The sequence below is a fragment of the Buteo buteo genome, chromosome 11 (genome assembly GCF_964188355.1).
Source record: "Buteo buteo chromosome 11, bButBut1.hap1.1, whole genome shotgun sequence".
Lineage (NCBI taxonomy): Eukaryota > Metazoa > Chordata > Aves > Accipitriformes > Accipitridae > Buteo > Buteo buteo.
In genome coordinates, this window is record NC_134181.1 from 5,611,164 (window position 1) to 5,635,062 (window position 23,899).

Genomic DNA, 23,899 nt, shown 5'->3' on the forward strand with positions numbered 1-23,899 from the left:
TATGGCTGTCGTCGCACTCCCACCTGTGATCAGAGACGACGGTATCCCTCCCATCAGTCATCAACCGCCCTCGCTCCGGCTCTTCTGTCTCGGCAGAGGCAGCACTAGCAGAAGCAACGGCCAGTACATCGGTAAGGGGAGAATCGCAGCACGAAGAAGGAAGCGTATTGCTTAATTTGAGTTGCAGCTGCTTGGCATCTTAAAAAAGTCCAGATCTCTGAACTTGAAGAGGTTACGTACGCACGCCATGGCGCAACTGAGGGTCGCCAAATATTTGGCAGCCCTGAAACGAGCTGTTTGTACCCGCCCTTGGGAGCAGTTATGCTTCACATACTTCTCTCCTCTGCTTTCAAAGGTCACATGAAAGCAGCAGTATTTCTGAAGAGGACGAGTGAAGGTGACTGCAGGGGAGAAAGGAGACCTTCAAACAACAGTGAGAGCTTTTACAGGTGAGCAGGAGCTCCTGCCCACTCCCGTTTCTCCCGGAGCGGCCACCACCAACGCCCACAGCCCAGCGGCCGTAAGCATTCACTGCCCGGACAGAGCCGGAGAGGGACTGCTCCCGCCTCCCCTTATTTCCTTAGCCTTTCCTCCTCCATTTATTTCCTTTGGGTTTTCCCCTTTGATTAAACTTCTGGCATGTAAGAATGTTTAATAATAAAGCAGATAACTCATGGGAGATGATATTTATAAAATCTACTACTATTTTTTTTTCATTTTTCGTAAGACCTTGAGAGAAAATCTTGAACTACGTTCTTCCTTTCTCTTAAAAATAGAAGGAAAAAGCATAAGGAGCAGTTAACAAGTTTTCAAACCATCAATGTTTTATTTGGTTAGTTTATTAAACACCTTTAAGACAATTAATTTTGGTCTGTACCCTTCTATAAAATAATTCAAGTTCTGAACAAACCTCCAATACATAAAGCAAAGTTACTTTTACCATACGCAAATTTCAGATCAAAATACAACACTCTGTTTTCTTACATTTATAAAACCCGGTCAAATACAAACGACATTAAAAAAGATAAAACACTTTCACTGATCCTTGGTACAATATTACAGCACAATTTGCACAGTGGCAACTAAGTCCCCAAAGCACAAGTCAAATACTTTAAAAAGGGAACCTCCCTTTAGTCACCCAACATTATACTGAACACGTAAACGAAGCGAGTGCTACTTAATCCAGGAAAATTTTCGTGTCCCTTTTCATATTGTGTGAGAGCCACAAAGCAATTCTGCAAGGGAGGTTACTGGTAAGTAACCAAACAGCTTTCCTGCTTTGCTGTTACGATTTTATGTGCAACTACTCCATGAAAATAATGGATGGAGGTGGACCAGACTCTGCACTGGGCAATTTATGGCAACTAAAGTAAACCAAGAAATGTGTATTTTTCTAATAACAGACCATAAAACTCCTTTTAAAAAAAAAAAAATCAATACCAAATTATCTGTGGGTACAATTGGAGTAACTGCCTTTTTCTTCACTTTCAAGACATCTAATGTAGACACAGAGTGTTTTCAATTGTTGAGTTTGTTCCATTGCAAAACCCAGTGTTTCAGCAATAGGTCAAAGTGCTATTAAAATTGCACATTTTTCTTCAATTATGAGAATACATGGTAGCATGCAATGTTTGTTTGTTACTACGCCTAAAAGCTTGCACTTACACTAACCTATGAACGATGTGGGATCTCTTAAGAAACAGAAACAAGAACAAAAATTAAAATACAAACATAAAATGATAAAACTGAAGTGTCGGTTGACAAACACTCCCGGGAAGGTTCTACTTAGCAAGCCTTACAATAACACCTCGAGAAGAGAAAGTAAAATCAGAGCAGTAACAGAAGGGTCTGATGTATCAAACTCAGGTTATTCTTTGCATAGGCAGTCAAGGCAATTGCACTGCAGTGCAACTAAAGGGTATTTTTGCCTGCAGTTCTGCAACCCCCTTTTTTGTTTCCCCCCACCCCCAAACTACTAATGTTACTTACAATTCATTTGTAAGTTCAGTTACTTTAGTCTCAGCTAATATGAAAATGTGTACATAATTAAATGGAAAAATGGATCTAACTTTCCTCTCCTCCCTCCCACAAACTCACGTCATATCCGTTAGGATACCACCCGCTTTCCAAAACTTTTCAGATCTGTTAACATTAGTATTATCCCGACAGAATGAAGGAGAATTGCATACTGCACAAATTGTACATATTTTAAGAATGCTCGAATGTAAACAATATAGGATGGAAACAGTTCAAAAAACTTTTAGTCTTTTAAGTGCAATTGAAACACTGCGTACTGCCCTTCTCCAAAAAGATCTCTCCATAATTAAGCTACATTACTAGGCTTATTCCCTTAAAGCTACATACCCATGCTATAACTCATTATATTGACTTAATGCAAATATTTGTGGGGGAAAATTAATTTACAGGGTTAATTAAAATCTTTGTAGTATTCAAAAGGAATGATAGTAAAGGGATCAATCATGGAAAATGTGGTAATACACGTTTTTAAAAATATTTCCAATAATTCCAACACAAAACAGCAAGTATATTTTGAAAAATGCATAGAAACCCTGTCAATACAAAAATCCCCACTAAAATTACACAACTAAGCAATTTTAATCTAAATATTTTATGTGCTTTTCCTATAAAGGCCACTTTGACATACAAATACAAAAAAATTTACATTTTTTCCCCAAAATAAATTATTTGTTCCTCAATTAAAAATACTGAATATGGAAGCATAACAACCCTCTTGCATGCCAGCTGCTCATCTGCAGTGGCTACTTCCGAAGAAGAAAATCTCCAAATATTTTCAATTACGGAAAGAAATAAGAAACGCCTTCAAACTTTGTTCTGCCTAGCACTAGGAAAAAACCTGGGGTTAGGAATGGAATAGGCTGAACCCCTTACACTGTTTGTGCTGGGGAGGGAATCAATATTCACAGACATCTGCAGAGAGATTTTCTGTTTGTCTCCCATGTCATGCACTGAAATCCCTTTTTGAAATCAGAGAAAGAAATCAAAGTTAACCTGAATTAAAGAAAGACAAAATAGTAAACGGAGTTAGGAGGGAGAAACAGTATGAGGTACAATGCGGGTTAAGTAAATTAGAAATATAGGCAAACTACTCAGAAGAATGCATGTAAAGGTGTGAAGATGTGATCAACTGGTAGAGAAGAGCTACTCACAGCATGTAGAGCAGGGGAAAACAGTGTACTGGTTTTATTAGTATTTAATAGGGGGAAGAAGAGGAACACAAGGAACAAACTTCGCTGGAAAACCGAAGCAACGGGAGAACAAAGAACCTTTACCAGCAGTCCTCACCACATGGGCATTTATCCCTGAATTGCCATGGAAGCAGCAAAATCAAACTCACATACACAAGCACAAGCGGTGGAAATGAAAACTGACTTGGACTGGATTTGAGACGTCACAGGTATTCTTTACTGTAAGCACCAGACCCACAACTGAACAACACAGGAACATAAAAGCAAGACCTACATCTCCCTGGAGGGGCACAGCAAACCCAAAATGCCTGACATGCTCTAGAGCAAAGAGATGCAAACGTCGTGAGGTGGCCCCTAACTTACTCCAGCAGGTAAGCCACCCTGGTGGGTTTACAAGACAAGCTCCAATCGACAACAGTACGAGACTGACAGGAGGGATACACTTTGACAGCACATCATTCAGAGTCAAAACACCTAATAAACTGACGGGTGAGGAGGGGGGGAAAGAGGAAAACAGTGAGGAAGAGTTTATTTAGATGCAAGATTCTTGGGCAGCCATTGCGTACAAGTTCTCCTAACCTTGGACCAAGGACTGGATTTGGAAGGACACAAGAGCCGTGCATCTTCTGTATCACAAGGAATTCAGCTCTTTAGTGCACGATATTGCATAGTTTGATTGAGGCCAAAGAGCATTTGCATCTTATTTTTCCCTGTTTTTACAGAAGTAACTCAACATACTCAGGTCAGAGCATGCCAGACTGGTCCCAAGCAATTCATGGATTCATTTCTAAAGCAACACAGGAAGATTTTTGGGGTGGGCACATACACAAATAAAAGCAAAAACTCCATTCCCACACAAAGCACAAGAAGACCCACAGAAAACATACGCACATAAAAAGCCTGTAACAGTAAACACATCTGTAAAACAAAAGTCAAAGCATGTCAGCTGGATGATGGGAATAAACCTTGCTGTCAAGCTGCATGCCAGCGATGGTAAACAAGGCCAGGTGAGTGTTTCTACCACACCACACTGACATATTTCTTGTAGGAAAAGTGGCAATATATTCTGACAATAGCCTGGTAATTATCAAGATCTTAGATTTGACAGAATGCTGAACCTTTACGAGAGTGGCAGCAATGTGGCATTATATTCCAACTCCCTCCTATTATGTGGCTTATGGAATATAGGTATCATAATTGGACTAATCAATGTAGTTATTTCATTCTCTTATACTAAAATAGAATATTTCTACAGTACAAAGTCAGACTAAGTATATTAGTCATAATTCATATAATATGTATTTCAATTCTTTAGCCCAATCCTACAAGAGTCACGGTACTCAATAAACATGGTTTACGGAGGGAAAACTCTGAAGGTAGAGCATCTAACCTGAAGAAATTTTGCTTTTTCCTTTTGAAGGCAAAATTAAAACAAATCTCAGCTTGTCAGGCTCCCACTTCAGATTATAAAACAGTAAGCATACAAACTGGGAAGCAGTTACACACTTCCGTTTTCTCAAAAAAAGAAAAGTGGAGGGGAAAACCAGGTGGCTAGGAGCTCCCCAGTTATTTAGGCCAATACTTGCTGATCCTCCCTGCAGAAATAGTTCCAGAGCCTCCAATATTTTCAGATTTGGATACAACAAATGCAAAACATTAGATCTCCTATAACACTCAGCCCATAAACCTTTATATCTTACCCTTATGTAGGGGACAGGGTAGACTCATCCTCACCCATGCAGCCAGGGCGCAGCTGCGAGGCTCAGATTCTGTGCACAGGCCTGGCAATGAACAGCGCTGCTCTTCAGCCTTCCCTAAAATAAGAGGATCAAGGATTTGCAAGCTCCGTAGGGCTCTCCGTGGTCCCTCATTTATTGGCTGTTTTTCAGACAGTGCTGCAGGTAACGCAGATGCTCCTGGTGAAGGCCACCAGCCCGCGGTTCCTGGACAACATCAGTCTGGACGAGTTAGGATGGTTCAGAGGGCAGCACCCAACGCGTGAAGTAGGAGAACGACAAGGCAGCCTCTGGGCTCTTTTCAAAAGGCTAAAGGGCTCCTACATTCACAAGACAGAGAAATGCTACACCACTGGGACCGTGAAGGCTACAAAAAGGCAGTAACCTGATGTCTGGAGATGGGACAAGTTCAAACAGGAATGCCTTGATCCTTCCTGCTGCTTCAGACAGGGCAGGAGTACGATTTTCTTATGTCCTATGCAGAACGGAAAACTTTTAGCAACGTTAAGTTATCAAATCCCTAAACTGAAACGATGATACAGGTTAAACAAAAATAAAGACAGCACAATATGGATGACAACAAAGTTCCTACACAGGACTAAAATTTAGCACTCTCCTCCACAGCTTGCACCTACGAGAGCCTTCTGCTCAGATCTGCCGAGCCGACGACGTCTCTCCAGCGACGGCAGCAGTTGGTACCTGCCCTCCTCCTACCTCCTGACCGCCCGCGGCACGGGGCGGCTAAACCCTCCGCAGTGAACAGACCTCGACAGCCATGCGCATCTCTCCGAAACGAGGGTCGAACAGATGAGGTCCGAGGCAAAACCCATCCCCGGCCCAACGTCCAGGTGGCTCCCACAGCCACGGAGGTCAGCGTGTCCCGGACACACAGGGAACAACACGCAGCCAGGTCCCGGGACCGAGCCCAAGAAGATTAATATTGACGGAACAGCCACCACGATGCCAGTAGAAGGCTCTGGAATTAGCAGCTAATTGGTACAGTCTGCAGAGACATGAATAGCTCCTTGTTCTATCCCTACTATTTGTGCATGGCCAGTAAAACGTTTGCTACATTTCATTCTAAGTTAATACCAGCTACTACTTAAAATTTTAGAGGAAAATGTTCCCTGTGAAGCATTTCTTGGGCTTGCCTTTACAAAGAAAGAAAAAAGGCAGCTTTTTCCCATTACATTTTGTATTGTTAAGGCCTTTGACAGTTTGGAAGTTGTCTTTATGAAAAGGGATGTTTTTTAAAAAAAGGGCTGAATACTCAAAAAAAACCAACAACCAACAAACCAAAAACCCAACCGACCCCAAAACCCCAGAGAACAAACACAAGCCGATTATCAGCTTACATTGGTACTTTAAGAAGTCAAGCACAGTGCAAGGAATTCAAAAATATGTCAAAATAGCACCTTTAGAAACAGAAGAAAACACACTTTTTTTTTTTCTTTTTTTTTTTTTAATTCTTCAAGCTAAGCAAAACGCTGCATACTTGAAGATCCCAAAGAAACAGGCAAATACATAATCTCAGCTACGGAAGGTGGGTATTTATTTGGACATCTTTTCCTCTGTAGGTAAGTAAATGGGGAACTCCATGGAAAAAAAAATCCAGATTAGACCTTACAGAAAAATCAGTGAATCCCTATACTGAGATAATGGATCAAGTTCACAGGCAAAACAGTGCAGAGTACAGGCAGAGAGAAAACTATCTGATCTGTCCTTAAAAGAGCAGAGACTTCTATTTTTTAAACAGATTTTTTCCTACTTAAAAATTGTCAGGACAGTCTTTCAATTGCTTCTCTCGTTTACAAGTATAATAGTTACTTTCAAGTAATATAAATTTGTATTTACTTTTTACAGCAGATGCAGGTCAACCTTGGTCTTTTTGTACAGAAACATGCATTTAAAATGAAATTAAACTGTCCTTGAACAATGGCATCATTCTGCCCTGCTTCTTGTCTGCTTTTAGTTTTTTATTGAAGGACGAAATGCAATTTAAAACAGAACAAAACAAAAAAATTGACAAAGTGCAAAGAAAAAAATGAGGTAGCTGGGAATGGGGGCTTTTCCCCACGGACAAGGTGGCAGACTTCCAGCCACAAGTAATGTGAATATACGGGAGTGGGCTACACATGTTCTACCTACAGGATTGCTTACAGATGTTCAGGTGATCTCTAACCTGCCGACATTAGTTTTACAAGCTTGATGAAAAGTCGTTTCATCGTGTATTAAGCACTCTCCCCACATACACTGAGCGGAGTTAAAGGATGCAGAGACGCGTGAAAAGCCAGCGTACAGAGAGATCAAGTTTGTGTGGACGTCCTCCCACCCACACGAGCTCTTCCTAGTGATCGTGGGCAAAAGCAATGCATTCAGAAGTAAACTTGGGGCAAGAGTGAAAGCAAAATCCTGTTAATAAGAGCAAAAGACAAAACAACTGAGACCAGAAAGCAGCATTATGCACGGGGTATGCCCAAGAATCTGTATCTGTTGGTTTGACAAGGCTTTGGGGGTCAATTCTCGACCAGCCACAGCCTCGAGTCCTCTCTGGCACTCGACATGTCTGCAGCTGCACAACGTCCCAGCCTTGTTCCCAAACACCGAGGGCAGCAAGGGGTGGCAGTTATACGAGCTCTGTGCCAAAACCAGCCTCTTGCCCCATCAGATACACACAGCAAGGCCATGTGCAGTATAAGGAGAATCGTTTTACTGATACTTTTCCTGCCCCCTTAACACTGTAAAGCTACTTTCTAGGAGTCCACCGGAACACAGCTTGCTATTTACATCGATTAAACTAAGATACGATAGAATACTCACCATACATTGCAAAATACAGTCTCAGATCCTTAAATACAAAAAAGTTTCAATTACAAGAAACAAATCATTAGGTTTTAGAAGTCAGGGAGGAAAAAAAAAAAAAAAGCTTAAAATTGACTTAGCAGCTGCTTCCCCAAGCTAACAAAGCTAGAACAGATCCTGGTTTCTCTAAGGAATCCAGAAGAGTCCTTTGGACTAGTTTAAGACTAGTTCTGAAAGAGTTTTAAAGTATTTCTTAGGAAGGTACTCCTTGGCTTCCCTTCAGAAAGAAACTTTAACAAGAGCTTTAAAGAACGTCAGCTCTGTTCAACTTGACCACTTTGCCAGATACCGCGGTGTACTGGTTTACTTATTCTAACAATTAAGCAGACTTTGCTTTTTAAGACCTAAAAATAGCGAAACAAGCAACAAGGATGATAATGCTTTCCTGCTATCGTGTGTAAATTAATAAAACAGATGCTGCCTAGCCAAAGCGTTAGCATGTGAGATCATTGAGGTGAGAATCTCAAGAACAGCCAGGGATAAGGTTTTTGTAGCACACTGCATATCGCATACTGAAATTTAGACTTTCCAAAATGGCTCTTGCTTTCATCAGGTGCAATATTGTTCCACAGGTTTTCTTCTATTGTGAAATCAGTGGAGGTGGCAGCATGCACAGAAATTATACTTGTAAAAGCAGCCACCGTACAGCCAGCTTAAGTGGTATCTTTCAGGCTCTCACTGGGTTTAGAACTACAGATAAAAGAAACTTATCCTTGACAAAAACAGAGGATGTCTTAGCATTAACTGAAAATAAAGGAAAGAGGAAAGGCAAAGGAAAAAAAAAAAGTCAAGGACATTAGGTGGTGATTCAAAAGCACCTAGTATTTAAAAAAAATAAAATTACATTCTCATGTTTTATGAATAAAATAATGTTACTTACACTGAGGATGCTTCTTTCTATCCTATTACTGTAATCAGATCCATCAGCTTTTACAAGGGCTTAGTGTAGTCTCATTTCATTATGAAAATTCAAGGGCATAGGTAGGCAATGACATTGAGCATGTTCATTTACTGATGAGCTCTAGCAGGTGTTCATTATTCACATGAAACCCTGCAAAAATACTGGGCAACAAGATTTAGCCTTTTAAATTGAAAAGTTCCAATCTTCCAGCCTGCTTTTCAAGACATTTCAATAGATTACTTCAAGCAACCTTCAAATATTATTCTAAACAAATCCTTTGTGTATTTTAATTATCTTTATAACTAATAAGCCGCTACCTAGAATAAGCCACTTTTAAAAATATCTTTAAGATTTTGTATCACCAACAAATTTACAACATAATCACCTGTTGGTAGCAGTTTATAGTTTAATTCTATTACCTTTAATCCTTTTTAGCAGGTGTTTATCTAGTTAGGCACTTTTTAGTCTATTCTTTTAGCTTACCTATTAATCAAAAATTTAAGAGAATTTTTTACTGGAGTAGAACAGCAGTTAGATTACAAAGTCACGCAGGGCATGACTGATCAGAGATATCACCTTAACGCCTGGCTGCAAGCCTTCCTACAGTGAAAAATTTCCCAGGAAAAAAAACCCAAAACCGCAGGGATGCTGGAGAGCATGTGTGCAATCAGAGCACACGGATGTGACCCCTACAGAAAATGAGTGGTGCTTCACCCAAATCTTACTGGCTTTACAGCAATACCTCCAAGTCAGCTTTTACTGGCTCACTTTCCCAGTCTTAAGTGATCAGACAGATCTCCTTACTTTTCTTTCACAAGTAGTGTGCCACGGAAACAGAGACCCTACTGACGTAGCTCTCAACTCCAATAACAAACAAGGAAGAGCAACAGAAAATGGCAAATGTCAAAAGGCTACAGCACTGACGACTGAAACGCAGGCCTGTACTTGTTCCGTAACAGTAAAAGGAAATACTCCAAGTTAAGATGGAAATAGTGGCTTCTAACTGCAAAACAAACATGTATATAATTAATGCCTCTCCCACCCACCTGAAGAAGCTGGTTTAAGTACTCCCAAGAGTTAAGAGAACACAAACCCCCAAACCTTGATGCTAACGTTAGAGGCAGAAGGGATCCATACCCCAAATTAAATATAACTCCTTGGAAAGCATTGCTGTGAATGGCACCAAAACATACCTTGGTTACAATCTTGAGTATGCCTGTGTCCCTGGGTATAGTCACACCTCCTGAGACACAGCTTTCCTTCTGCAGGTAAGTTGCACTTTATCTAAATATTTGTAATTTTAAATACTAAAACCTGTTGTCAGCTGCCATTTATTATATACTTGCATGGCACTAGTGCTCTAATAAAGAGCAAAGTGTCCATATGCATCACATGGAGTGATGTCTCAAGGCAGCTGTGAAGAGTAACACCAACCTGCAGAACAGTATTAAAAAAAAGTAAAGATTTACAGCGTTTTAAATAACATTCATTTAAAAAAAAAAGAAAAAAGAACCACTGCTCTTTTTTGGAACACAGTGAATTTTAAGCATCTCTGTATTTTAATAGAACAGTTGAATTTTTGTTATATACAGAGGAAACCAAAAGTTTGGCACTTGTAACAACTTGCATTTGTTATTGCATTCTGCAGTTTGCATGGCACATGCGCGTTACCAAAACCCATGCAGGCTGTATGGCCACAGTATTTATGGAACCAACCAGAGCAACTGCAGTTCAAACAGGGAAAAATGTTCCCTAAACCCCTCACTTCTGTACTTGTGCATTTACCAAGTCATACAGGCACAAGAAATATTGCAAAAAAGAAATTAAGCTGCCTGGTGTTTTCTGGAAGGGGAGTTTATAAAGCAAGCCAGGCGCTTCAGTAGTTTTGATGACAGAACTCCTATTTTCAGCAAGTACTCTGCTTCAGAAGGCAGGCTGTGTGACGTGCACGTTTTGTGCAGTCAAAAGCAAAAGGGATACAGCCTGCCCACAGTTATTAGTGAGCTGATTTTGTAAATTTGCCTTTGATTTTAGATTCACTGCTATCCTTTTGTGTAATCTCCTATTAATTTGCCTTCAATTTAAAGACGAGGTACCCTCAAAGTTACGGAAAGTCACTCGACCAGGGGCAGCTGAGTTGGTACAGCATTTTCACAATAACTAAAATCTAAGGAATAGCTGATAAAATATTTGAGGACAGGCAGACCTTGCTGCGGTATAACAGAACAGAAGACTCTTCGGGATGCCTCTTTTTCAGGTTACAAAAACAGAAAGGATGAGAATTTGAAATCCACCGCTGACTCTTTAGGAACATGAGCATCTCAAAAGGTCAGGTGTGTGCCTCCCTAAGAAACCCAAGAAATTTATTTTATGAGAGCAACAGCACTTTACACTTTTGGTTCTGTAATCACTCTTTCTGCTGTGCAGACCAGCCACAAGACTACATGCATAAAACAGCACAGAGGACACTGTTGTGTGCTTATGGTATTATCTCTTTTTTCCCCTACCTGTACACTCAAAGTTTTGATTCTACCCTTAAATTAGCAATTCCAGAATTTTTCCAAAAATAACCTGCGGCGCACGGAAAAAGGAAGGGGAAACATTTTAGGGAAAAAGGGTGGCAAGAGGTGGAGTGAGAAGAGAAAAAAGCTACCGCTATTCCCATTTTCCACAGCCCCTACCCCATATTTGATGATTTTCTGATTACAATGGCTGGGCTTTGTCCAATTCTACAGCAGGGGGAAGGAAAGGACACAGAGGCCCAACCCAAGTCACTCAAGCCTGCATCATGACCCAGCCAGTCCTCGTTTGGGATTGTGCTGAGCTTGACTCAAGATGCAACCAGCCGAGACCCGCACCCAAGGACCCAGCCCTGATACGAGGTGGGGTGGGCACCAAGTTGGCGGCACTCTTCAGCAATACAGATGTTGGTCTCAAAACATCGGCATTTCAATGCTGTGATGAGCTTACAACCCCAGCGAGGCACCCAGTCTGGTAAATCAGTAAGGAAGGTGCCTAAAAACCTGACGCCTGGAAGTCAGTAGACTGCACCCGTGGGGGAACTGGCTGAATTTGAGTGCCGATTCACGAGCTGGAAGGAATTAAGGCTACCGTGCCAAGCAAGGACAACTTAAACAAGTTTCTAAACTGCCAAACCACCTACAACCCCTGGACTGCAAACTGAAGAAAGTTCATGAGTTGCTTCCCACACGGTTCAGCCATCATATGCGGGAGTACGCAGCCACCAGGAAAGCAGGGACAGCTGGGGTGGTGGCACGTACCAGTGAATCCAGTTCAATCTACAGCTGTTCACACCTTCCAACATGCTTAGGAAACCAGTGACCTCCCTCCACTTAGCACCTCTGGTATCAAAGCCTTCCTCCTCTACTGAAGTCGACCATCTCTTTCCCAAGAAGAGCCAGCGGTGAGCTGCCCCTCTCTCGTACACCATCACCTGTACAATCAGGCTCTCCCTGGGAGAAAGGAGAGACTTGGCTTCAAAGCCTTGCTCCAAACTGGGAGGCAATCAAACCTGGTTATTGCACGTCCCAAGAGATGCGCTCGTCACCAGGCTTGCAGATCAGAACTAGACAGACAGACAGACACAAGTCAGACCCTGAAAGATGCATCCTTTCCCTCCTACACACAAACAGAGGCTAGAACATCTCCTGGACCGGCCCCACAGACAACACAGATGGGGAATGATCCCCAACCCCTTGAAGCAAGGCCAAGGAAGCCAGATTTGAGATCTCGGGAGTGCTTGAATCTTTGGCTTGAGCATGGACCCAAAACTCCAGGAGATGTCTCTAGAGACTGGGTCCCTGGCCGCCAACCACGCAGAAAGTGACAGGGGTACACGCGTGCTAAGAAATCAAATTTGTAACTGTTTCAGGTGAAAAGGCTTAAACTTCTTGGTCAAATCTCACCGAGTGCATTTGCAACACACCCCAATTACCAGCAGATTTGTTTTATTTATTAAAAAAGAAAAAAGTAAGACTACCTACTGTTAATCCTACTTTAAGTGTAAACATTTGGTTCAGTAACTTTAACTGCGAAACACTGCTAAAGTACATATGATTTGGATTTTTATGTGCATTTAGTACTTAGGTTTTCTGGATGCTGAATGCCCTCAAGTATACTGGGAAGCTACAGGGAATCAAGAGATAGCAGCCTGCAATATTCTGAACAACATTTTCGAAAGTTTTCTAAGCCACTTAGAAAACTGAGCTCAAAAGTGAAATAGATACTTAGGAACATTCATCACTTTTGAACATGGGATCTTGGCACTTCGTCTAAGAAAAAAAATTGAACAATGTAAGATTTTCAAAAAAGGGAAGTTTTACAGATAAACTAACAGCACTTGATTTATTTCACAAGACAGCCAAGGATGGAAATAGTGGTTCACATTTCTGTAGTAAAGCATTATATATAAATTTAAAATCTAAAGACATATATATATATATATATACACACACCACATTTACTGCAATGCATAAATATATAAAATTTTTAATATGCCAACTAATATAGGTCAGAAAATTGATGTATATAGTTCAAGTTTTGCAGCACTTCAGCATTGTAAAAAATAAAAAAATAAATAATGGTAAATGGATTGGCTGCTGCCCTTTTGTTTTTTTTTCCCCCACCCCTTTGCTCAGAATCAGAGTAATTCCAACCACACATCAGCGCTATGGAAGGACTGAGCACAAGTAAGTTTCAGAACGTCTCTTCAAGGGATATTTAGTGAAATATAACTATTTTGTACTAGTTTGGGATTGTATTTCAGCATATCTAAGATGATTCAATAAAGATGACGAAGGTTTACACTAACACAACCGAGGGCAGAGATTGGCTTGTCTGAGGTCCACAAAGTTGCAGAGTGGAAGGTATTGTATGTAGTTATAATACTGGTTATACAAAGTCTCTTTTTCTGAAGGGCAGGAGATCTTATTTCTATTTCCCTCTCTCTCATTTTATTACTTTTAAATAAATACAGGTTACGTCCCACCCATCACAACAATAATGAAATCAAAAATTGAGGTAAAAGTGTTCTACCAGCTGATCTTGACTATGAACAAAAGTAAATTAAATATCGCTACTGATGTGAACAAGATTTAGTAAGAAATAAAATGCAAGATACTAAATTCTTCACTATAACCACACCATAAAACCCAGCTTTCAAAGTCAGACAGTAGTAAACAAGACTGTACCTTAGCACGGAAATCATTAGTAAACCAACTTTTGATCCCAATTTAAAGTCGCTGTATAAATTTTCCTTAACTCAGTCCAAAAATCATGTTTTCTGCAAAACAAATATATCCTTGTCATATTTCACTTTTGTTCTAACAGAGATAAAATTCACTTTTCTATAATCCTCAGTCTTAAAAACCATTTAGTTTGTAAGCGATCTGAAGTAAAAAGGAACACAATCTATTTTCTTTAATTTGTCAAGTTTTGTTGTCTTTTACCAAAAGCAGCAATCATCATTAACCGTTCCAAACACCATTTCCCTTTTTACTTCAAGAAAAGCCACCAAAGCCCACACAGAAACGCATGCCACCCATCCGTACACCAGTTCATCAGGCTATTCAAATGACAGCATAGAAAAAACAGTTTACTTCTCTGTAGTATACTGTATCCATTTCAGATTAGTCCATTTTAAATATATTAAAAATATTTGTAAGAATGAAAACATTGCAAATGAATGAAAAACCATATGTACACACCTCCACCATTTTTAGGCACAGACCTTAACTTTTGAGGAAGGATTAGAAATAAAAGGTGCAACAACCAACATCTCCTATGGTATTACGGTCAAACAACAGTCTTTGCAGTGCACCAGGGAGGTTGGTTATCATATAGCTTCTGTGTATTATAGCTATCCAGTCCAAGATAGCACATTTATTCTTATCAGTTCCCCTCAGGGGAAACGCATCTGAAATCTTTTTTTGCTTTTCAATAAACTTCACCAAAGGAATACCAATTCCCACCAGTTTCAGACACAAAATACCTCCTTCAATAATATGGTTTAAACTCCAAATGATTACGACTGAAGGTGTTTCCTTGATCCCCCCTTTTATTTTCCCCCCTCTCTTCTTTTTAATGTATACTTAAGTTATTTGTTCCCGAAACAAGAACTGAGACTCAAGCTTTTTAAGCATTTAAAACAAAAACAGTTACCATACCAAAGCACAGCATACAGTGTAAGTTTCAGCTGTAATTTCTCAGCTTTTCCTTTATATAGAGCTATATTATGGTGGACTGCGCAGAATTCTTCCAGTCTCCTCCACTGTCAGCATACGGATCACGGAGAAGGTACGCGAATGCGGAATAATCCTTGTTGAAGCTGCAGTCGAAAGAGCTTGCAGTTTGCGATCCGCAAAGCTGCACAGCCAGTACGGCGGAGGTCCGATGGAAATAGTGGTTTAGTGCGCTGCCAGGTTCCCGTGCTTCTTTTAAATTCTCTAACATAGTCATAATTTGTACCTGAATTCACACATTCACAAAAAAAGATAAAATGCTTAAAACATACTGTAGCTATCACCACATTTAACCTCTAATAGGGCAAATACGTGAATGAGAGCATGCACAGAAACACAAATCAATTTCTGGAGGTATGGTTGAAACTGTTGTCAAAAGGAAACTACTATCACATTTCTTATCTACTTAAACCCGCCACATTTGGAATGTTGCTCTTTTATATTTTGTAGAAAGCCCTGTTGCACACTCATATATATACCTATGGCCATGAAAGCATGTAGTCTTCCAAATGTTTTTTACAGTATGTGGCCAGATGCTAAAAGCTGAGTATTGAATATGTTTGTTAGTACACATTTATTTGGTTGGGATTTAGAGCCAAGAGCCACTATCATATCCATATGAACCACTGGACAATGTCCCCAAAATGCAGAACCACCTGCCTACTGCTGCAAAGATGGGAGAAACAACCTCAGGCACCAACATTTTTTCTTACGTTCAGGAAAACGCAGTAACATACTCTTAGTCTTGATCTCTTCTGACCTTCAAACTACTAATCAACCAAATGCTTATAGCACTGAATCTGTTTCTTTGAAGAGCTCCAATGTACAAAACCAACCTGTACATTTCTGTAAGTCCAGCATAATTCCCATGAAGCCAACAGTAAATTAACAGAACATAGTCCCAGTCTATTTAAAAAAATTCAGTCTCATTAGTGCTACTTATTTAAAAGACTGGAAGAAGACAAGCAACAGGAGGTTAATTAGTTCTATTTCTGACCTGTATCGAGGTCTCCAATCACATATATGCTGGCTCCAATGGGCACAGCTCCATACACGAAGGAAGAACTCGTTGGGATACATAAGTTCTGGTCATTTAGATAAATCCACCTGTAAAAATAATAATTAAAAAAAAAATGGTATGCAATTCTTATTGAGCACATTAAAAGAATTCCAGGTTCTTCTTCCAACCACCATCTTTGGCTCCAAAGCAGAGTGTACAAGTCAATTTGTTATGTAAAAACTGTTGGGAACATTGCCTAGCTCAGGACAGGTTTGGCTTTTCCTAGCCAGGAAAAGCAATTGGTACTGCTCTTTGGGAAGCCTGGGATACTTTATCCTGAAGTCACTTTATTTCAGAATTGCTCCAGTCATCTGTGTAATCTATCTTCTTGCAGCCACCCAGTGTGACCTTCTGGAAGAGAGCAGGCATGTAAGAGAGCCTCTTCTACAACAGCTATGCCAGTCAATTTTCCCTACAGAGAAAATTTTAGGCAGCTTTGTCTTAAAAACAGTAGAGTCATAAAAGCATATAAGTCTTAACAGCCCATGCTAGGGGAAATAACAAATTGCTATATAGCGAGGCCTCGTTATTAAGCAGTGTCTTCCCCCATATAATTCTTCTTTAATTGCACTTTATCAGCAGCAAGAAATCCCCAGTCCAGTAAGAAGAATGCAGCACTTGGCAATGCTTAACTTTAAACAAGGGATAGACGACCGGAAATCAAAATGGTAAGGGATTTGGGGAAAGAAATGTCCATTACCTCAATTGAAACAGACCTTCCCAATCATGTATCAGGCTCTTTTCAATCACGTTCTAGCTCCCACTATAATCTTACAAGTCCCCTATGTTCACTTTAAGCATATTCTCATTTCAACACTACATCAGCCTGATCGTTCTACCAAGTGAAAAGTAGTTTTCCATGTTGAAGCCTTTGGAAACCAGGTAAGTACCTACTCATCACCCACGTGGGACGCTGGCTTATAAAGATGTCCCATTTATCTAGAGTTGTCAGCATCCTCTCTATGGTTCTGAAACAAATTTCTATAAAATGCTGGTGCACTTCTGCAGATGCTGTCGCAGTTACTGTTTATAGACCCTGAAGACATACAAATCAGTGCTATTTTAGGTGACTGCTCCTAGATCTTTTATTAAATAAAATAAATTAAATAAAATTTACAGAGAACTGGAAAGTTTGAAAAACCTTTGAAAAGCATCCCATGTATTTTCACGGCCATACCTGGTTAATTTGATGGAAAAAGTTGAGAAATATCCTTGCGGATACTGCTGACCTTTGAAAATTCTGCATTATCTTGACTCATGATTCATAAGTAAGCCTCTCTTCTGGCACTGAAGGAGAGGCTGCTACGTATCAATTATCTTGGAGAGAGAGATCAATTTTTAAAAGGCCAAACGAAAGGACTAGCTGTCCATTATTTTGTCTGTGCTATACACTGAAGGATTATGATTCTGGAGAAAGCAAGGGTATAGTTTGTAGCTGTCACAGAGGACAACAGATGAACTGAGAAAAGGATAAGTCATCTACACTGATTCAAAAACTCTGTTACAGAGCAAAACACCTTGCACTATATTTCATTTGCTTCTTTTCCTTCCTGTGGTAAGAGGGCACAGTCAGTATTTTCACTGCTTTGTACCACCAAGTTACCTAGAATTATGAAAACTGAATAAGTGGCAGAGAAATGCAGGAGGAAGACTGCAATATTATTTTTTTTTTAAATAGTAAATACAGGATCATGTTAAGGAAGGACAAAAACCAATTAGATGGGTTTAGTCTAGCTACTGATCAAGTTTGGGCTTGGAAAATATGTGAACTTCAGGGGTTTATCTGCACTACATACTCAGGGTTTCAGAGCTGAAATAAAAAAAAAAACAACCCACAACAGTGTGAGGCCCAAGCATTTTCCTGCTGCACACCACAAAAGGACAATATTAAAGTATCTGTAGTTGCTTGTGAAAATTCATTCTTAACCTTTCTCAACGCATATACTTTAAAAAACAGGCACAACTTTTCAGGAATGCTTACAGCAGCTTTAGCAGTTAAAACTAGGAAGGAACAAAGACAGGAAGGGCAAGGGGTCACATTTCATCAGAATTTGACTAAGCTCCAGCTTTATGTGGGTTGTGCCTGCTGTTTGAACAGTATGGAGAAAACACAATGACAAAAAATTCACCATCTTTCAATTTGAAAACACTCCTTGGAACATAACTCTTGCGTACTTCCCTGGGATGGCTCTACTCAAACCGAATCCGAGAGTAGCAGGGGGAAAGGCATGTACCTCTGTAACCAGAGACAGAGGTGATGGCTCTGAAACAGAAATATGCTTCCACTCAAATTAAAAAAAGAGGAAGGAATCCTGCGTTTTTTCAGTCTTAAAGTGATATAAACAAAATAATCCATCCACACTGCTGTAATTAACAAGCAGGATGGTAACTTTTACTTCCAAGAGGGAAGTAAATAAAGATGCAATACAGAAACAACATATTCCAGACACGACATGTCACTTCAAGCTCACACCCGCTGTGAAAGGAAGCCTACAACTGAATCCAAATCTTCTCTGTGCTATCAGTCAGCCAGTTAGTTTTCTCATTACATTTGCATAAGCACTTTCTTTTAATGAAATTCCTGCACACTGAATGGGAGATTATTTAGTTTACTACTTACATACTGCTGAAAGCATTTCCTTATTTTTACAATGTTCCAGTAGCAAAAAGAAAATTTTAAAGGAGTTTTTACCAAGTATTGCTTCTGAACAAGTATCTCTCACTCTTATCCTCCTAAATACCTGTGAATTTTGATAATGCTTTTGAACCAGGAGCTCGTGAAAAGAAGGAAGAAAGCCTACCCCAGGAGGCAGGAGTGGCTATACACAAGGACAGAGCTCCACCAGCAGCTCTTGCAAAGAAACCTAAAGTAATCTGTGCTTTATTAAGTATTTCCAAATATCCACACTGAAAAGAAAAAAAAGAAACCACTGTGTACAGACATCATCCAATTCTCCACACACCTACATGATGCAAAAATGCATATTATAAATTATAAACCCTGGTAGAAAGAAAGACTGACCCATGAAGGTCTTTACTACCTAGTTAAGATTTCCTGCTTTTTATAGAGTAGACCAACACTGGATTATTGAGCAAGGATACCCTTACACCTTCCATCTCCCACTTTCACGTTTTTTCAAGTCTATTTTTAGCTTGATTGATATTTTAAAAACAGGATGTACCCACAGCTCAATCTATAGCCTTTGGAAAAAAAAAAAATCTACATCCTGAAAAAAATTGCAGTCTGACATGCGTATTTTCTATCCTCTGTTCACTTAAATTCACTCATATACACGAATCTAAAGACAGGCTGACAAAACATTTATTAATTGAAAAATCTGTTACAGAAGTACTTCAAATATGAGAATTATTTTCTACATTATCCTGTCCACATTTCATGTGTATGCTAGTATTCTGTCTCACTTCATTTATTTTATTACTTGTTTATACAGTATAGATTAACAGGAGTCTCACTGTTTACTTTTTTGCTAGTGTGAAGATCTCAGCATATCCCTAGTCTTTAGAAAAGTCTGCGTCATGGTTAAGAATAACAATTTTGAAAGACTCTGCATTGTGAGTTATTCTGGAGTAAGTTACTGTCAAAGTAAGCAATATTAAACAAGTTAAGCTTCAGTCCTTTAATCCAATTCAAGCCAGAATTATGCCAGTTAGTATACTGATGTAAGTACATACTTAGACATACACATGAAGTAAAACCCGTAACTCAGATCCTCAATGGACTCTGGATGCCTAGGATGATGCTAGACCCTGTATTCTCAGGTAATGAGAGCTGAGGCATACATGAAAAATTATGCAGATCACACACGTGTGCATTGCTACACATCACTCTAAACCAACAATATCTGATGGCTGAACTCACAGTACAAAAAATTCTTTCCATTCAAAAAGAAAGTGAACATGATGAAGTTCTGCACTTACTTAAAAACAGCTGGAAAAGTCTGTAGCTCATTATGAAGTATGCAATACCAATACGTAACTACTAAAAAAACAGTATGAATTTTGTTTTGAGACTGCTAGAATTTATACACTGTGCTTTTGACCCACTGCTGCTAAATGATCTTGCAAACATATTCCTCCTTTCCACAAACTTCCCTTAACCCAACACTTCTGGACTTCTGTCAATAATATACACATACACTATCAATGTGATATTTTAGCTTTCACAGTTCCAGTATTATTCCTTCACTGTAACTACAAAAAGAATATGCGCTGTGGAGTCTGAAGGTGCTTATATCTACCCTTCATGATGACTTTTTGAAGCTGTTGGTTTGAAGGGGACTAATTACCTTTATTTGTCTCAGAAACTATTGCTGAGGAAATAAATGCACTTTTCAATGTTAAATTAATCACCTTGTAGCAAATGCATATTGTTTTAGATGAAGAATCAGTCTTTGTATATATGACATAAACTATGCAGTAAGGAACTGAGAGAGATATTGTCCACCTGTAGTAAAATCTGTAGCATCACTTATGCTTTACTCTCGAGTACTGATGCACAGCAGAGCATATGATACCCAGTGCAAGTGGAATTGCTTAACTAATCAAACACACACATTGGTATTTAGCATAAGGTTTTCCACAGACTTAAGAGAAGCATATTATTTAAGCTTTCATCCTTCGCTCAAAATAAAGTGATTTAGATTTGTTTTCTGCTATTTCTGAATCAGCCCAGGAAATAATACCCTTATGTTTTCCAGAGAGTCTACTTGCCTTCATTTGGTATTCATTTGATATTTGTGAAACACTATTATAATGAAATTACAATAATTTTCCACATTCAATCCTACATCAAAGAAGAGTACCAGACAACAAAGTATTGTGTCTCGGGATTCGGCAGGCAGAAATATTTGCTAACTGCGTTTTGAAGGGAAGTCCCTTTCTGGCTATTTTCTCTCTTTTCCACATAGGTACAACTGCTCAGGTCTCACAGTCACCCCGAAAGCCATCCGTCCCGTGCAGCACTCTGAGGGTACCGAAATTCGGGGTAACTCTGAGACCCCACGAGCTGGAGTGCCACAACATAATAACGCAGTAACACTGCACCCTCTTCTGGCCAGTAACACCCCTTCTGCCTCCTGGGGCTGGAACTGGGGGGACCTTCCCAAACGGAGAGCAGAGGCACAAACCCCAGCTAGCAGCACTAGAAGCAGAAGTGGCCATCGTCCCGGTCTTTCCTGGCCCTCCTTTTCCAAAGGAAAACATGCAGCCTGTGAACCACCTGCAGTGCAAGCACAAATTTATGCTGAGTTGAATTTCTAAGCTCAAATTCTGTGCAGCGGCAGAGCAGAAAGGCAAAGTCCGAGTATCTCAGCAGCCCTCAACGCACGCCTCCTCCAGCGACTCGAGACTCGGACGAGTTGCTGCTGCCTCATCTTCCTCTGTGCCAGCACAGCCCTCGTGCCATGAGCACAGCACGCGGGGTGCTAGAACAAGACCTGAAGCAACTGGATTTTTATTACAGTTTTACTCGAATCCTGTAACACCTCTGGGATGCCACCAAGCAAAGACACAAATACACCCGTTAGAAATACTGCCGGGCAGGCAGCTGTGCTGCAGTCAGCAGGTGGCACCAAGGACTCACCTGCAGCACCTAGTCTGGAACGTCCGAAATTTTTCAAACTCCACTTCATGAAACCTCAATCTGTATCAACCAGTGAAATAGGTTTACAGTGGCTGGTGAGGAATCACGAGCTACTATATACCACCTTTTGAAGAACAGAATCAGCCTGGAAATATTTCAGGCAAATAACTAAACATAGCAAGTAGGAGATAAAGGTGCACTTACTTCCAGAATTCTTTCCTTTTCAAAGGCCTCTTGCCAAAAAGTTAATCAGCTTCTAGCATTTCCCCACACTCCCATTGGGCTAGAAAATGCTAGAGAGCATCAGCAGCAATAGCCTTTCTCATCTGTCTGCTTCCTATAATCACTCTGAAGAATGCTTTTTCTCCAGCTTCATTTGATTACAGCTAGTTTAGACATCACTTTGAACAACACAGAAGACCTATTCATACAGAAATTAAAGTCTCTTTACATCCACATCTTGCAAGAAAATTATATAATAAACTTACATCTACTATTCCATTTTTGTGTGCTTTTATACAGGTCACAGTTATAAATCAGTCTTGATCTTGTAATACAGACATGTTAATCTCCCCCACTGTCAACAAGCCTTGAAACATCTGACCACAAAGTCTTTTTTTCAATTTAGTTTATAAAAAATAGAATCATCCAATTTATCGTTATTTCCAAGGAAAAAAACACTGGAGGAAACAAAGCTTGTCAGTTATGACCGGAGAATAAGGTGACTATACACAAAATTCTGTCTAACGTAACATTTTGAATAGTTACCACATGTAGTAAGGCGGATTCCAATACCAGAGCCAAGAGATAACAAATGAAGTCATTAGAAGCAGATTCAAAACAAACAAAAGATTAGTCATGCACAGTGTGTCTGTGGAATGTTACACATCCATAGTGTCTTTCCTATGGCAAAAGCCTACATGGGTTCAAAAAGCAATCAGCTACAAACGCTTGGAACGAAAATGCATGAAATCTCTTATCTCTAGCTTAGAAATTCCCTAAGGTGCAAATCCCTGGAGATAGGACTGGATCATGGAGAAGTAAGTATCCGTGTACACAGTTGCACTCCTCCATCAGCACTCACAAGGTGCCTAGGGCATGAGTCCGGGTGGGAGGCAGCAGAGCCCAGCACTTGGGGAAACCGCAGAGTGCAGGGGAAGAGCCAGGCAAACTGCCTGTATGACCAAGGTGCTTCTCCTGTTCAGGGGCACTCAGGACTGACATAGTGGCCCAGGGCTTTAGGCCTGGTATCTTAGAGGGACAAGCCACTGAAGCAGATGGACCTTCAGTAACAGCCATACTGGATCGTAAAAGGTAAAATGAGCAACAGAGATGCATGGCACCGATCTAATATGCTTTGAAGTGCTGGAGCAAGGGCAGGGGAACAGACAGGCAAGGGTGTAAGATATGTGTTTTCTATGTATATAGCTGCAGCTAGTTACCTTTTAAACTCATCATGATAAAATTCAGATTTGCATGTCACCATCTCACTGGCTTGACTGTCATCACGACTCCTGACCCCGCCAAATACATAAAGTTCAGAGGCAACTCCACAGGCCACTGCCCCAAATCTGAGAATCCAAATAAGAAAAAAAAAATAAATAAATGCAACATACCAGAACCATTTCACATATCCTTCTGAACTTTCTCCATTTTTTACAATTATTTTTATTTATATACACACATATGTTCAACAAGATAAAATGAGTCACGAACATGAATTTTAACCACTTAATTCAGACCATGTAAAAGAACAAAACAGCACAGTATCTCTGGTCAAAATCTGAAGTTCCAATTGAACTACAATTTCTGGTTTTCATTTTGCATCAGGGTAGTATTAATTGTAACCTGAGGAGTGCATTTCTACAAAATCCATATTTATTGCTCGGATGTTTATCTTTACTCAGCCACATGTTAACTACAGGCCACCACAATTCAAAAAGACACATGGTGAAATTCGTAGGGCCTCTGACAGCCATCTTCAGGGATCCATCAAAGAAAGGACAACTTCCTCCCGTCAGAATGTTGAAGGTGGCTGTACACAGCAACGTAGTTCCCCCCTTCCATTTTCACTCACCTTCTCTCTTTCAGAGGACAGATTGCTGTCCACTGCTGAGTCCTAGGGTCATAACACTCAACAGATTCAAAGAGTTTTCCATAGGAGCCTCCACCCATTGCATAGATTTTCTTCTTCATAGCTGCATAGCAGCCAATCTTGTGGAAAAAAGAAAAAGTACGTCTAAAATTACAC

The 23,899-nt window shown here is 40.1% G+C and overlaps 1 protein-coding gene across 1 annotated transcript in view; it reads right to left on the reverse strand.

Annotated features, from left to right (window-relative positions):
• Nucleotides 1–802: 802 nt before the first annotated feature.
• GAN (gigaxonin) overlaps nt 803–23,899 on the reverse strand; it is a 42,242-nt gene continuing 19,145 nt past the window's right edge. The window contains exons 8-11 of the mRNA XM_075039952.1: nt 23,726–23,862; nt 23,091–23,219; nt 15,984–16,093; nt 803–15,212 (exon numbers count right to left, since the gene is read on the reverse strand). Of these exons, the coding sequence (XP_074896053.1) occupies nt 15,031–15,212; nt 15,984–16,093; nt 23,091–23,219; nt 23,726–23,862 (558 nt within the window). The 3' untranslated portion in view covers nt 803–15,030. The remainder of the gene's footprint in view (nt 15,213–15,983; nt 16,094–23,090; nt 23,220–23,725; nt 23,863–23,899) is intronic.